Genomic DNA, 17,126 nt, shown 5'->3' with positions numbered 1-17,126 from the left:
AGAGCATGACCACAGCACAGAGGAAGTTTAGAAAAGTCTAAACTTTTGGAGTGATGACATAGCTGCATTGCCTACACTGGTTAAGGTGACCCAACCCTTTACAGTGAAAAAAGTATATGATTGAGAAATTCTATTCATGTGACCTTCCTGTGACCTCTACTTCCTGTAGATTTTCAGGGTTAAAGTGCTCATATAAAGAAGCTACGCAAATCAAACAAACAAACAGACACGCTAGATTAAAGTGCTAAAGATACATAATAAAGGACATATATAGACTAGTTATAACAGCACAACTGCAAAATCAATTTTCTTTTCTTTTTTAAATAACAGGGAACTTGAAGGCAGCTCTGTTAGGTGTTAATGCTGAATTGTGGTGTGCTATGATTGTGTCTAGACAATACTCACACAAATGCATGGACAAGCTTTTATATTTTATTTTAATTAGGATTTACAAGTGCTTTAGTCACTTTTAAACCCTATTTTATACTTCAGCTATTCAAAAATAGCCATTCTGTCGCGATGTGACACATTGTGAGCTTGTAGATTTGCCATTTTTGATTTTTGCCAGGGGTCATGCCAGGTCAGATTAAAGTGATTAAAGCTGTCACCAGTAAACATTCCTCCATTGTAATAATACATTAATAAACAAATTCCCTTTAGTTGTTTTGGGGGCATTTGTCATTTGCACTTACTGTAATGTGAAATAACTATTACTATTAGGTGTGGAAGAGCCATTAATATGAAGCCAGGGGATCTGGGGTTAAATGTCTTGCTCAGGGTCAGTTTCACACACAGACTGGGCAGACCAGGGTGTGAACCAGGGACCTTCTCAATAACAGACGGCCTCTCTACCAACCCACTATATTTACGGGCACCCAGTAAAGACCGGATTCTCGTGCGACAAAGTATATATAGGGCTTAAGTGGTTAAATAATTCATTGTAGGCCCCTTGAAGCATATTTTCTTTGTACAGTGTAGAAACATCATTGTCATGCAGCCTGGTGTACTCTAGTGAACTCACTTCTCTTACTGGTATCCAATGTATTCTCACATTCTCACTGATGCTCTCTAGAGGGCGACAGAGCAGCATCTCACGGTAAACTGTGTCATAGATCATTGACCTCATATAGTATTGATCACCAAGTACTACATTTATTTGTGAAATTTGCCGGGTTCGTTTTAGCCGAATATTTTAAACCTACCTTTGGAAGTGCGTATATTCTTTTCTCTACACAAATAAAACCTTCAATGGATTTTTGTTATTGTATGTAACAATAAACTACAAAAATTACTAATTATAAATGCTTTTCATTGAAACCTTTAAATGTGGGCAAAGTGTGGGGTATGGGGTAGACTTATAAGTAAAGGGAGGGATACAAAAAAAAAAACTCTGAAAAAAGAGGACATTCTGGGAAATTTTGTTGCCTCACAAAGAGCACGTCATTTCCTCTTATGACAAATGTGTGGTTTCAGTCTTTAAAAAGTTTTTAAGGGGTGTGATTATGACAGCTCTCTACAATTGGCCTGTGGCACTGTGTGGGGAATGAATGGTCACATAAAGAATATGCATTTACCTCTGTCAATACAACCAGCAACAAGTAAGTAATTTTTACATCATTATCACCTGTCACTTCACCTATAATTACAATTAAAATATCATGTTAGAGACTTTTCAGTAAAATGCATTTTCAATAATGTCTGATGGCTGCATTTTCAAAGTTTCATACTATGGGGAAAGGGAAGTTTTGATCGTCAGAGACTTGGGGCTCTTTCCAACAAACGCATAGTAATGCACCTTTAGAGAAGTTTAAAAATGTGATGAACATACAGTACATGAGACCACTGCAACAGTGGAGATTATGATGTTCTGTGTTTGCATGGCTCTGCGTGTCTGATGGAGTTATTAGTGCATGGGTCTGTGAATCCTGTAGCTTTGCGATTATACAAACGTGTTGGTCTTAGAATTATTTGATCCACTTAATAGTCCAGGGGCCAACACTGATATTTTCACAAATTGGTACCACCTAAGGTGACCGTAAAGTTTTTGTATTTTTGTCTTCCTACATGTCTCTAGTTTATATTTTGGTATGATAACCCTTCCAATCTTGTAGCTTAATGGCAGTTATCACTACCTACTGGCTAATGTATCCGGTAGGAGACACAAAGTAGAATCTTTGTGTCTCCTACACCCGGGCATCAAATTATTGCGACAAAAAACAAAATATATCCATGTATTCAAGGCTTCATGGGGTGTGCAATTGATAACTTCTCAGATTTTTGGTGTTTGCAAAAAGACTGCTTTCCATAAGCTTGTAAAAGTTGACCCTCCTTCGGTCTAGGGTGGTCACAGCTGAATGGGTAGAGAGTCCCCCTGGGAAACTTAAAGAGGAGTTCACCCAAAAAAATATTTATTTTCTATCAATTGCACACCCCATGAAGCCTTGAATACATGGATATATTTTGTTTTTTGCCGCAATAATTTGATGCCCGGGTGTAGGAGACACAAAGATTCTACTTTGTGTCTCCTACCGGATACATTAGCCGGTAGGTAGTGATAACTGCCATTAAGCTACAAGATTGGAAGGGTTATCATACCAAAATATAAACTAGAGACATGTAGGAAGACAAAAATACAAAAACTTTACGGTCACCTTAGGTGGTACCAAAATATGGCTCGGCCCCTGGACTATAAGCCCTATATACTTAATTGTATGACAAATTGTGAAAATAGCCGATCTACAAGCTGACAACGAGTCCCCATGTGACTTATTGTGAGCTTGTAGATCAGCTATTTTTGACTGGTTTTGAAAAAAAAAAAAAAAGGATGCCAGGGTTAATGTGGTTAATAACTGCTGACCACTTCCAATCTTCTGCTTTCTAACACACACACACACATCCAATCTTCTGCTTTCTAACACACACACACGCGCGCACACGCACGCACGATTGGTTCAGTGTTTGTCAATTAAACCATAACACTCCTATGTCCTGGATTCATTTAATTCTCAAGACAGATCTATACCTGCTTATGTATGCCCTATGTTAGACTGTAAAACATATTTTCCTTGTAACATACTGTATTTTCCTAGTCACAATATCAAGTAATTAGCTTTCATACAAGTGATGTATGTTCTTGACTGACCAGTACATTTTCTCCTCAGCGTTACTCTCCATTCTGTTGGTCATGACTGTTGATTCAACAAGAACTGTCCCACCATGCAGAAACCAACAGTGTGGGATTTCTCTACAGCAGTCTTTGAAGTTAACCAGGCTCATACATAAGGAAACTGTTGATCTAATCAGAATATATGTAAGTACAGAGTCAGGTTTCTCTTTTTGTCACAGTGTGTTAAATGTGATGATTGTGACATTATGTATATTTGTGTGATATTAACATTGGTGCAAATGCTCCAGTGGAATTAACAAGTGATTCTATTTGATCTGCTTTTTGCCATCTGCAGAAGGCCAGTCAAGGGGAAAGTTCAGAGCTGTTCTGCAAGACATCCTTTAACAATGTTCCTGACCCCAACATCGCAGGCCTGGACCCTTCCGAGAGAATAGCAAGCATATATACACATCTGCAAGCTTTCTTCCCACATTATAAAAGGGTATTTGAGCAGCAGACGGACTTACAGTTACCTGGAAGCACGTTGCTCACAGAACTCATGAAAGTCAGCGATCGCAGCAGCACTCTGTCCAATAAAATAAACTGCCTTTATCAGAATCTCTTCCCAAACCTACCTTTACCAGAGCCAGCAGGGGGACCGACGCCACTGCCTCCCTCTCAGAACGTCTTCCAACAGAAGGTCTATGGCTGTGTGGTGCTTAAGAGATACAAGGAGTTCCTGTCAAATGTTGTCAGAGAAATGAGGACTCTAAAGAGCAAAGTTTGCAAGAAGAGGACACAAACGAATGCATTGTTTTGAGGATGAACAAAATGTGGCCTCATACTGTATATTTTCAACAGTTACATACACTGGTAATTGAGGACTTAGGATAAATCAAGGTGGCTGGCTCATCATTGATTTTCTTTGAGTTTATATTTATGTTATTTATTATTTATTATATGTTTATGACAGAGGAATATATTAAATAATGCATATTTTAACATTTAGTGTCATTTTTGGCCAGGTCAAGTTGGTCCAATATGTTCAATTTGTTGCATGGTCCAATACACTGTTGATGAACACATGTTGAGTGTGATGCATAAAGAATCATTAAAACTTGCCAATTATAAGTCAATATTCATATTTATTTCTGTAGTTACATAATGCACATAATACGCAACATGTCAATGTCCTACAATAAGTTGACTACTTGAGTGATTGTCATCTATTTGTATTTTGTACATTGCATTGTCATTGATTGGGTTTAATCCCAGGCTAGTAAGATACAAGGGTGCAGGGTTCATTTTTAATTAAATTGTTAAATTGTTATATTATAAAAACATATCAAACATATCAGACAGTCTACATTCCCCAAAGGACAAGAATGTATTGAATTACTGTATTACTGACCAAAAGCAGGGATAAAGCATATCCCCACCGATGATAAAAAATGAATGAACAAAATATCAAAAGCACAGGCATGGATTTCCCCCCATTCTCCCCAGCAAATAGAACCCCGAAAACAACAACACAGCTGTGTTCTGCATAGAGGCAGTCCACGAGGTTAAAAGCAAATGAGGAAGCTGCTGAGACGCTGACTATGTGATATCAGTTCAGTGACGCATGTCTTGGAAGACAGATAGGAAAGATTTTGTGAAACAGGCAGGCTGTCTGGCCAGTCACAAGGTGTGGGTGTGTATGGGCCTGACTGTATGTGTATAAAGTGTATAGGGGTCTGTCCATGCATGAAAATGAATGTGAATGTGCATGTGTGTACCACAGAGTGGGCTGGACTTAAATGACCACGATATAGACACCAGGGACGATGTGGTCAACTGCTAATTGTTGGGTTACTCTTAATATAACAGTTTTCCTTGGGTCACAAGCTTTCACAAAGAAACTGGAAGTTGGTGAGGGATTCACTCTGGGTCATGAATCAAGTTCCCTGTTATAACTCAACGGTTGAGTTTTATTTAGAGCAAAAACACAGGGTATGTCTGGGCAGCACTGGTTGTACATTAATGTGAAATCAGAACAGTACAGAAAACATCTTTGTTTACATATTACATTAACAATAGACAGCAAAGTCAATGGACTGTGACTGTGTATCAAGAGCTGATTTTGAGATCATGCAGCCGTTCCTATTAAGCAGTGACACTCAAACAAAGTTCCAAGCACTATCTAGCCTGATATTAGAACATCAATGAATGTCAAAATATCTAGAAACAAAATACAGTACCTTCAGAGAGGCAAGGCATCAAAACCAAATGGCTCCATATGGAAACGTGACAGTTCAGAAAGTACTTTTGAGAACATGCTATGAACTATGGCAGTGTGAAAATGAGAGCAATCTGTATCTATTGGATTGGACTAGCCTGGGTCAGTGGTCTGGAATTCTAAGCATTCAGATGGCTTATAGAAGTGAACATAACATTGTATAATTGTGTTTTTGGTGTCTTGAGACAAGGGATGAAAATAAACATTCATTATTCATTTATTCATTGTACATTCATTGTACAATGTACTCTTTGGTGCTCGATGAGTATTAGTTGCAAAATTCATGATCAGTCTCCACAGCAACATTTTTTGCCTTTTATTTAAATTGTGTACAAAAGGTTACATACAGGTATACCTACATGCTAAAGGTGCACAATGTAAACCTAGATTGTATGGGGCTGACTATAATTCAATATGATAAGCTATTGCAAATAAATAACTCAAATGTATTTCACCATGCATACCTTCATAGAATACACATTTTGTGAAATAGTAGCCTACAGATGACAGATAAAAAGAAAAAACATTGAAACTGTTTTACATGTTTTGGTCTCTGGAGGGCAGCATAGACAAATAACAAATAACAGTGTAAATGCATCCAAAACAGCAGTTGGAAGGTTAATGTTTCATGCCAAGAAATATAGGAACAGAAAAATTATACACAGTGCCAGAGATGTTTTATATGAAGTTATTTTCAGGCACAGGTTTAATTAATTAAATGTTAACTTTTAGGCATGGGTTTAAATGTATTAATTTTAGTTAATATTAGGCACTGTTAATAGATCAAATTTAGGCATGCGTCAGTGTGGTTGGAGTAAAAATATGGGCAGGTATACACACTTCCTGGAATCGAGCACTAACCTTAGACACTCCAAAAGGATAGAATATTTGTTATTCAAAATGAATTATACAAAAATGTGTTCTGATCTTGCATAATGATTGACTGAGACTCTGAGACTAATGAGTGCCAATATCTCTCGATGTATCACTCTGAACGCATCCATCTTATTTTCCCCACAATGCTGTAATTATAATATTCTTCATTTGCTAATCATGAATATTAATAATTAATCTGTGGTGTAATAGAAATAATGCACTCAAGGTTATGCTATACTGTGGTAATGGCACCTTTGGCCTTGTGCCTACAACTGCAGTACACCAGTGTCAGTATCTCTCAATATAGCATTCCCTTGTGTATTACTGTGTAGAAAATAACATGAATTGAATTGCTTGTTTTGCATAATACACACTTTAAGAGCCACATCCCATAATGCACATAAAAGCTGGGAACCAGTCTTTTGAAAATCCTATGTTATGCTGCTGGAAAATACACACAGTATTATGTGATACATGCTATGCAGTCCAGTGGACATCATGCCAATGCTTCAGTTATCCCTTTTCACGCTATTAACAACATGAACTGTAGTATCCCTATTTTGGGCATGTCACAATTAGGTGAAATCAGTGAAAATAGCAGATCTACAAGCTCACAATGTGTGGTATTGCAACCCGATGTGGTTGTAGATCTGAGAATTTCTGCCATTTGACATACAACAAAGTATATAGGGTTTAAGTGGGTAAACACTGATCATTCCCTGTGACTTCATCTCTCAGTATAAGAGTACTGATCTGTGCTCTTAAAATGTGTGTGAAGTCATACATAAGAGTAAGAAGAGAGCTCAGCTAATCTGCAACTACATCAAGAGGCAGTCAATTACCTCTTAACCACTTTAGCCCTATAAAAAACATGTACAAGTTCACAACATGTCACAATGTAATGCTTTGTGAGCTTGTAGATCTGCTATTTTTACTATTTATTTTGATTTTCTTTGCCTGTAACATGCCCAAAATAGGCACTCCAATTTGAAAGTGGTCAAACCGATACACACTACAATGTAGTCCAAAGGCCTTAGTTAATATTGGTCCAATAATGAAACTTAAAATTTCTGAGGCCCTAACATTTCAAGACAACTACTGTAGTAAGGATAGCAACTTAGCCAGACAGGGCCAATAATTTGGACAGCAGTTTTGTAGTGTTTAGTGTGTTCCCATGTCACATTGACAGTGTTCTTCCTGTGAATAGCCTGGAGGCTTTACCACATGAAAAACACCAGATCCATTTTCTTTTGCAAACAATAATATCTTTGTATCCACAGGAAACCCTCAATGTCACCGGAACAGAATATGCTCTCCACAACAACGTGAAAGGACTAGTCATCCAAATAAATATGTTTAGATGCCACGATAGCACATAAATGAATAACATTGATTGATATATTCAGTGATATCAATGGAATTGAGTTCCACTTTGTATTCTATTGTCCCTTATGCAATGAGTTGCTTAAAACTGTATGTAATAAGTGTCAAAACTCAGATTTGATGTGGTTCAGTGATGCAGAGTGACTTGAAATGGCTTTTTGAACACAAGGATTTGCATTTGCTGAATATTTAGAGAAAGCTTGGGATACGTTTTTAGTTTGGCTCTGTTACAAATAATTGTTTCAATCCTTTGTGTAAATTGTGCCTCTCGTGCAACTTTCACTTACTAAGAAGTTAAAGTAAATTTGTATATTTATGTTTTTGGTCCTGTAAGGGATGGGTATTGACATGAAATGAGAATATTCATGAAAGGAATGCATTTGATAATGAAAACTAACAATGGTGATGCATAACTTTAACACGTTACCTCTTCTCCATTTACCCAATTAATATTCTCCAAAAATACTTTTATTTTTACTTTAAAAAATGTGACTATTTTGAAAATCACAAATGTTTAATCTTAAAGTGAATTTCATTTCACATGTACATGTAAACATCAGAAAATTACCATTAAAGTGAATATAGGAAAGGCACAATGATTTCCAATTCATGGTGTCTTAGACAGTGGAAATGCGGGGTGCAGAGCATGCAACCTTTTAGATGTTTTAGTGTGTGTTTAGTTTATGTTAAGAGTCACAGTTGTTGAGATGTGAATCCAAAGTTTGTGATCTATATTATATCATGCCAATCTTTATTTAAGTAATAAATATATATCCCTGATTACCATATTTGCATGCACACAGAAATGCTGTCTGTTACTCAGCAACTTGATTATTGATTATTGCTTTATCTGACAGCGGTATTTGGTTTGTTGCTGTAAGCAAATACTCACGTTCAATAATTATGAATTAATTAATGTTAATATCCCCATTTTCTTTATACATACTATATCTCACACACCAATGGGTGATTCTGGCTATTCCTTAAACACCCTAGCAACCTCTTAGTTACCATAGCAAATGCATAGCAACAGACCAGAAACCACATAGAAACCGCCAATAAACTACCTAGAACACCCAACAGTAGCTACAAGGTAGCACACCTAGCAACCACCAAGAAACCATCAAGAAACACCCTTGCAACTGCCTAGTGTACAATAGTAACTGTAGTCATACCCTGGTGACGACTCATATTGAATAGATTGGCTATTGTATCATATAATATTGCAAAAAATATATTTGAATGCTAAATCCATACCATCCATATTGCTTTTATATTTGTATTTGCATAGTTATCAAGGCATAAGTTTAATGCACAAAGAAAAACCTGGTGTCAGAGGCATCTAGACAGCATATTAAATATATAATCAAAGATAAATATGCACACAAACTTAACCGCTTAGAATTGTTGCATATATAAATATCTGGGACTCACTTGCACAAGGTTGTCGTGTCCATATTCAAAAAGCGGATACTCATTCTTGATTCAATATCAAAGCCATCCAGTAACTGTAAAGGAGATATTGAAATCAGTATTTGTAAAGTAATGTTAATGATGACGTGGCAATCTTTAAAACAATAACTCATGAATATCCTATTATTATTTCCAAATGATTCAATACTATCAACATGACGAAGGAAGAGGCTGCACAACTCGTAGCCAAGATGCAATACATTTATTGACAACCCAACGTTTCGACCCACTACGGTCTTTGTCAGGGATTCTGACAAAGGCCGTAGTTGGTCGTAACGTTGCGTGGTCAATAAATGTATTGCATCTTGGTCAGGGATCAATCATTGATGAAGACTTTAGTTGGTCGAAACACTGGGTTGTCAATAAATGTATTGCATCGTGGCTACAAGTCGTGCGGCCTTCGTCTCCAATCTTCTGCACCATGGTCAGCACCTCTTCAGCACTGGTGTGCGCCCTTACTTCTTGTTTGTTTGCTATCCACATTAACATTACCTGTAGGTTTTAAGTACACTTACAGCATGCAGTTATGAAATTACATTTAAGTATTACTGTACTGACCTTAGCAAAATGTTCAAACGTGATCCCCTCGTAAAATTCATCAGGTTCCTGGGTGTAGAAAATACACTTACTGAAAATGCTCAGGCATTAAATAAATAAGTAAGTAAATAAGTTAATAAAAAAATAAAAAAGAGTTCTATGGGCCACTTCTCAATGACTTAAACTCAAAGATAGGGAAGCACAAGTTTCACTTTAATAATTTAAGATTACATGTTTGATGCACACTGCGTTTGACTGAAGAAAACGAAGTGTGCCTTGAAACATTGCTTGCACCTTATATACCATTAAATGATATTGTTTGTTACTGTATCTTCTTGGGGTTCAGACACTGAGAAGCAGCCCATATTACCGTTTCTAGTATATTGTTGTATTCTGAGAGCACCAGACTCCTCCGATTGTGGAGAGGCTGAAGCGCAAGAGATTCAACTCAATTAAAACATAATCTTGACATAGCTTCCATACCATATGACCCATTGAAATACTGGCCACCTCCAACATGGCAGAATCAGTAATGCCCTTGGCGTTGTCCACGTGTGCTCCACTAAGTGATAGCAGTTCCTCCACCACCTAAAACAATTCACATCCACGGCAGATCAATGACAACAATCTCCACAAAAGAAGATCTACCTTAAACCAAACTGGTTGTGGCACAAATAAGACCTTCCTCAAATGACAGTGGTCAAACTGTCCTCTTAACCATACAGTAGTTAATCATAATATATGTCATAGGATGATAATATTTTGCCGCAGACTTACGACAGACAGACACACACCACCCAACACAATAATAACTGTAACGGTACTTTATTGTCAGTAGTTCACCCTAAAAATTACCAATTTTCTATCAATAACACACCCCATGAAGCCTTGAATTCATGGAGATTTTTGGGCTTTTGTCGCATTCCTAAGCCAATACTTTGACGGCGTCTCCGTTAGGAGACTTGATGGGGACCTGCCGGTCATCAAATTATTATCCTATTGGCTTAGGAATGCAACAAAAACTGAAATATTCATGAATTCAAGGCTTCATGGGGTGTTTAATTGATAAAAAATAAGTATTTTTTGGGTGAACTACTCCTTTAAGCGCAGGCTTACATGTCTATATTCCTCCAGGGTTATTGTGCCATCATTGTCGGTATCATGCATGTTGAATAGAACTGCAGAAGAAAGAGAGACTGTTACAGATGACCATTCTTCTACATTAGTGAGTTGGAGTGCGATACTATCTTGATGTTACACAAATAAAAAAAGCACATTTTACATAATTAACCACTTAAACCCTATGTCCTATTTTTTGTCAAGATTGTGATCAGCCTGTGTGAACATACATCTAAATTTCTCCTTCCGGATACACAGACGCTGTTCTTCTGTCAAATGCAGTTTTGGAGGTCTGAAATGGGACATGACCATCAGGAACTCTTCAAACCCAATCTCATCCACTTTCCCCGCACTATTCTGTCGAAAGTTTCTGTAGAGACAAACATTTTCATTAGGATCATAATTGACACACTACTACTTACCATAGTTCCATCTACAGGTGGTATATACCCACTTCCACAGTATATATTGTGGAATGGCTGCTTGTGATGTGTCAATTACAGCTATCTATATATACAATTTGAATCCTGCGCCATGTCGGTTGTCAGTATGTACGAACGTTGCATGTGGCCAGTGTGACGTAATCTGACATCACGCCAGTGTGACGTAATCTGACATCACGACAGCATGACATCACGCATGACATCACATCCTACCTATAAATTCTAGGATGCCGTCAGATCGCACCAGTTCGACGGCTTCCATAGTGGGTTTTGGTCATTGACGAGGTGATGCACGTCACCTCTTTCTGAAGTGGGTACTTTCAAAGCCTGCCGTGGATTTAGGAGAGCACAAAACTCTCTCTCACACTGTGAGGTGCCTGTAAGGTGGCACTGCAAAGTGAACGACGCGTCACACTAGACGTTCGGGCCGCGTAGCGGCCCGAACTTCTAGTTAATTTACATTTGACTACGCATTTGAGAGTACAGTATTTCCCCTCTTGAATGTGTTTTGTATGGAAAAATGACGGCCTGTCCCTCGGATATAAGATTAGTGGCAGGAGTCAGTTAGAGCAGTGGTTCTCAACCTTTTCAGAAATAATATTTGAACTGGGGACCCCCTAGCCTGGCATGGCCAGACTAATATCACTGCGTAGATATTATTTTTTTGCACTGGCAGAGTTGTCTGGTTTCCAGGCTAGGGACCCCCTAGCCCTGGTCCAGAGCGTTAGTGAGTTCTCTCTAACAGCTTCCCACCGTGGAGAATAGACTTTCAATAACACAAAACAGCCTTTGTTTCGGTGAGTAGCAAAGTAGTTTTGTTTATTTTTACTACAGTTGGAGCCCTCGCAGGGCAGTGGAATTCTTTGTCAGGGCTGAGAGCCGAGCGCCTGACAGGGCGTTAGAGAGAACTCACCAACGCTCTGGACCAGGGCTAGGGACCCCCCAAACTGCCAAGCTCTTGGAATCGTAGGAGTTGAGGCATTGCATTTAGTTTGACCCGGCTCCACAGATAAATATTGTGAAAATAGCTGATCAAAAAGCTCACAACGTGAGCTTGTAGATCAGCTATTTTCAAAATGTTTGCCTCTTTCTTATATTATTTGACAATTTGGCCAATGTTTGACCAGCTTTTATAGTATAGTTTGTTGATTACATTTACTGCAGTAATGGTCTTTTTTTCCTTTCTTTTTTTGAGGTATTAAAAAGGTCTTACTTTTTCACTTCACTGTCATCTGGACCCTCATGTGGGGACAGGAGGTGTGTCAACCAGTGGGTCCCGACCCACAGGTTGAGAACCGCTGTGTTAGAGTGGCATGTACGTGTACTCCATGTACCCTCAGATACCATGGGTACCTGGGGGCAATTGGACTAGGAAGCTCAAAACAAATCAATGGCAGCAGCAAAAAAAGCTGTTTGGCAATAGCAGAGATTTCAAAAATCCAACAAATGCATGTTCCTTACAAATGGGCCACCATTAAAGGGAAATGAACTGTCTTTCCAAAGGTATAAAAGTTATTTTTTCGTGCCAATGTCAGAACTGAGGTGATATGATTAACCATTATTGTGAGTTTGGCTTGTGTTAAGCCATCTCTTAAGTTTAAATCTAACCTAAAAATCCTTTAATGTTTGCTCTCTCTTAATTCTGTAAGAAGTCTGATCCAGTAGTGGGACTGGGAGGCTCTAACAGAGAAGACTGTTTACCCAAACGTGGTGTCACTGTACATCTGTGTTGTACAACGCAGTCCCTCTGATAGCTTCCCTTGATGCCCTGCCATTACTGTCCTTCTGTGTTATGAACTGACTCAGTGGAGGAGGTGCAAGCCCATTTAAAACATCATAAATGAGACAAGTATCTGCAAAATATTTAATACTACCAAAATGTAATAACCTCTACTTTTGAACCTTAACAGGCATCTGTCAAAGTTCAATGATGTACATCTTAGTAGTCCATGTTCAAGTGTACCAGAGTCCATAGCGCCTGGCAATATTCAGTAACTCACTAAGACTTATAATAAGTACAATACCTTCTGTCAAAGAAGGCCTCTATGATTTGGGAACGGATGGGATTGCATGCCAGATCTGGAACAGTGTTGAAATCCTCTCTCCTTAAGAAATAAAATACAAAAAAGCATGGCTCTACAACTCAGCAAGCAAATACAAAACCTGTTAAACAGGTTTCCATTTCTAAAGAAAATGTGCAATTATCCAGGAAAAACAATATGCAAAGAAAAACAGACACACATGACACAGCAAACTAATAGCAAACTGATATGAATAATGTGACATTTGAATAGAATGATAGTGTTGTTCACAATGAAGTGAAGGCTATATACCTCAGAATATTTCTAAGCATTTGTGTATGTCGGTATCGGTAACAAAACAATTAAAGATCAACTTACTGCAAAGTGTCTTCATCACGGCTCAGCTGCTTGAATCGGTTGTGCAAAATTCCAATCTGTTCATAGGAAACTAAGAATAGAGAAGATTGTGAGGCTTAGAATTAATATTCTCCTCTTCTGAGAACCAATTTAATGGGTCTAATGCGGTTTGTGCCAACGCGTGTTGTGAGCTGCTATTTTCACAATTTTTGCATGACACTGTTGTGCAACAAAGTATAAAATAGGGCGTAAGGGGTTAATCGATTTGTTGATATATAAAAAACATGCCTCTCGATTATTCAATTCATGTACAGTACTCGATAGAATAATCATAACATAAAACAATTAGTCAACATTTTTACGTTTTTGGTTTCATGACACCAGACTTGCCCTTTTGTAAGGCAAATAGTATTGTGGCATGAGCAGATTTGCTTATTCATATTACATGTAAATCCTGTTTCTGTCATCAGTCCTCAGTCACATCTACAGAGTTGTACTACTAATCTTCTATTGAGTGCATGTGCAAAAGAGAGAGAGAGAGAGAGAGAGAGAGAGAGAGAGAGAGAGAGAGAGAGAGAGAGAGAGAGAGATTAATGAGATGAATTAATTACTTAGGTACAATAGATAAATGATTCAATACTTGCTCAAGTCTATTGGGAATATAGCCTAGCTATTTCAGTCAAACCTTAAATAGCCCCACACAGCCCTACAGTAAAGAAATGGCTCTATGATTATTTATTTATTAACTCAACCCTCTCAGCATGTTTTCTCAAACGTAGATAAACAAGGTGTCTCATCTATTATTAACTGTGACTCAGGCCTAAAGTGTTGTTTAGGCTCCCCTTCAGCATACTTTCAGTTATTGCATCAGTACCCAACTCGTGATAAGTCATTCTGTGCAGTGAGTGTGACTGTGCACCAATACCTAAATAAGTATCACGTTGTTCCAGGTTGCTATACATTAGACATAAGGCTATCTTGGAATATATATAGGCCCTCCTCTCCAGGAAGACTGGCATATTTAGAGGTAGCAGGTAGGCAGTGGTGGAAAGTAACTAAGTACATTTACTCAAGTACTGTGCTTAAGTACAATTTTGAGGTATTTTTTACTTGACTGGAGTGTTTGCAATTTTCAGTACTTTTACTTCTACTCCATTACATCTCAGAGGCAAATATTGTACTTTTACTCCACTACAATTATTTGAAAACTTTAGTTACTTTGCAGATATAAATTATATTATAAAAAAATACATAACCCCTTTAGCCCTATTTTATACATGTGCGACCCGTTGTGAGCTTGTAGATCTGATATTTTCAAACATTTTAGTACTTTTACTTTTCGTACTTTAAAGTATATTTTATGCCAATTTGTACTTTTACTCAAGTAATATATTGAACACAGGCATTTTTGTAACAGAGTATTTTTTATATTATGGTATTGCTACTTTTACTTAAGTAAAATATCTGAGTACTTCTTCCACCACTGCACACTGCAGTAGAATTCCTCCTAAATTCTCATTCAGGCTACATTTATGTGCAAATCCTCTGGTATCTGTCTGCTCAGAAATAATCGCTCGCTCACATAGTGGACACCAGAGCCATGTCAGTTGCCTAGATACACCACGCATTCATTGTTTACTCACATCCCGTCTTTTCCGCCAGATCGATGTATTCGTGGTGATCAGGTAATGACTGTAAAGCCCCCATGCTGCAGGCTCTACTGTAACTCCCGCCGACCAATCCGAGCGCCAAGCAAGACCGATTGGCTGTAGTAGCTCTGAAACGGACACTGCAGGTATATAAAGTACTGGCCTGGTTTAGAGAGTATTATAGGATTTATTATCTTGCATCGCTGGCGGAGCTCTGTCTACGCTAAAGGCACAGGCAGTCAGACCATAAAGTCAGACACTCTCTCTCTCTCTCTCTCTCTCTCTCTCTCTCTCTCTCTCTCTCTCTCTCTCTCTCTCTCTCTCTCTCTCTCTCTCTCTCTCTCTCTCTCTATCAAACCCTTCATCCTCTGCAAAGCGTGCACTACTTCCGCAACTCTGTCCTAACGACGCCACAGTTTTTGTGACAACAGGCTGTCTGTGCAGCTTGCATTATTCATTCATGTGGATTTACTTATTCATAAATAACGGCCCTGCGGGCTGCCTGTCAGCCGTTTCGCCACGAGGAGGAAATAGGCTATCTATCATCTACTATGCTAACTAAAGAATATTCTGCAGGATGCTGTTCGGTTCAGCATAAAAAGAAAGTTCAGAAAGTTTGATATTTTTATTATCGACTTGATAGTTGTGGAGATGGGTGCACTGTAGCCCTAGAATGTCTGTGATCTTACGTACATTTCATGTATTTCAAACGTAAGATCACAGACATTATAGGGCAAGGTGTACGGTGTACTGTAATATGGTGAAAAATGGTAATATGGTAAAAAAAAAATCTTAAAACTCAATAGTGCAAAAAAAGGGAAAGATAATGCCACACTGTTTTGCTTATTGGAGCGGTATGACAACTGGGCACCAAGACCATCTGGGCACTAGGGACATGTGGGCACCTGACAAGTGGGTACTTAGGGGTAGAGATAATTGGGCACCTGGACGAGTGGGCATGGATACCAAAACCATCGGGGCATAAACAAGAAGTTGAATGATAAATTAAGTCTGATAATGATGTACCATCATGTATACTTTACATTACTTAAGACCATTTTTCATATATATATATTTTTTTTTAACATTTTGGATAAAATAGCCAATTTTACATCAAGGTGCCCAGATGTACCTAGTGCCCACCTATCCTGTATCCCAACTATATCTTATTTGAAGCTATTTTAATCCAATTCTTAATACTGGAAATTACTTCTGGAGACATAAGAACAATTATTGATTAATGGAGGGAAATAATTAGGTGTCATAGCAGCAAAAGCAACAAAAGTAAGAATGAACCATACCAAGATATATAATAAAATAAAATAGAAAAATAAACATGAGCTTAAAATATGGTCTCTCATGGTGAGTGTGGGAGTCTGTGTGTGTGTGTGTGTGTGTGTGTGTGTGTGTGTGTGTGTGTGTGTGTGTGTGTGTGTGTGTGTGTGTGTGTGTGTGTGTATATACACACACACACACACATAACCATTGTGTGTGTATATACACACACACACACACACACACACACACACACACACACACACACACACACACACACACACACACACACACACACACACACACACACACACACACACACACACACACACACACACACACACACACACACACACACACATTTTAGCCTATATATACTATAACTTCCCTAAAGTATAAAAATAGCACAAAAAGTTTGGAAATTTGTGTTTGGTAGTTTATTTCTCTGGACTTATAACAATAATATCCTCCATTTCACTCGGTTTTTAGCGGTTCTTTCGAGATCACCCCAGTTGAGCCCACTCTCGGACATTTCTGCCTCCCTCGACACAGGAGCAAAGGCCTTAAGTCAAGATTATTTCTCTATATATTTACCGTTGGAAAGCCTGT

At 38.2% G+C, this 17,126-nt stretch overlaps 2 protein-coding genes across 3 annotated transcripts; one reads left to right on the top strand and one right to left on the bottom strand.

Moving 5' to 3' along the window:
• Nucleotides 1-1,531: 1,531 nt before the first annotated feature.
• Nucleotides 1,532-4,230, top strand: m17 (IL-6 subfamily cytokine M17). Its single transcript, XM_084046744.1, has 3 exons — nucleotides 1,532-1,598; nucleotides 3,162-3,310; nucleotides 3,462-4,230. The coding sequence occupies exons 1-3, from the start codon at nucleotides 1,544-1,546 to the stop codon at nucleotides 3,924-3,926; spliced, it is 669 nt and encodes a 222-aa protein (XP_083902870.1). The 5' UTR covers nucleotides 1,532-1,543; the 3' UTR covers nucleotides 3,927-4,230.
• tescb (tescalcin b) lies at nucleotides 3,685-15,481 on the bottom strand. 2 transcript variants are annotated; one of them, XM_084046745.1, is made up of 9 exons: nucleotides 15,237-15,481; nucleotides 13,615-13,684; nucleotides 13,240-13,320; nucleotides 11,003-11,142; nucleotides 10,770-10,831; nucleotides 10,137-10,241; nucleotides 9,675-9,722; nucleotides 9,078-9,151; nucleotides 3,685-3,824 (listed from the first exon to the last, which is right to left on the bottom strand). In XM_084046745.1, exons 1-9 carry the CDS (start codon nucleotides 15,298-15,300, stop codon nucleotides 3,809-3,811), a joined length of 660 nt encoding a protein of 219 aa, XP_083902871.1. In that variant the 5' UTR covers nucleotides 15,301-15,481; the 3' UTR covers nucleotides 3,685-3,808. The 2 variants fall into 2 exon arrangements, with proteins under 2 accessions (XP_083902871.1, XP_083902872.1); XM_084046746.1 differs by lacking the exon at nucleotides 3,685-3,824 and having other exon boundaries at nucleotides 5,688-9,151.
• Between the last annotated feature and the right edge of the window lie 1,645 nt (nucleotides 15,482-17,126).

The sequence above is a fragment of the Gymnoscopelus microlampas genome (assembly GCF_963454915.1).
Source record: "Gymnoscopelus microlampas genome assembly, chromosome: 21".
Lineage (NCBI taxonomy): Eukaryota > Metazoa > Chordata > Actinopteri > Myctophiformes > Myctophidae > Gymnoscopelus > Gymnoscopelus microlampas.
Note: the sequence above shows the minus strand (reverse complement) of the source record. Positions and strands in the feature narration are given on the sequence as shown.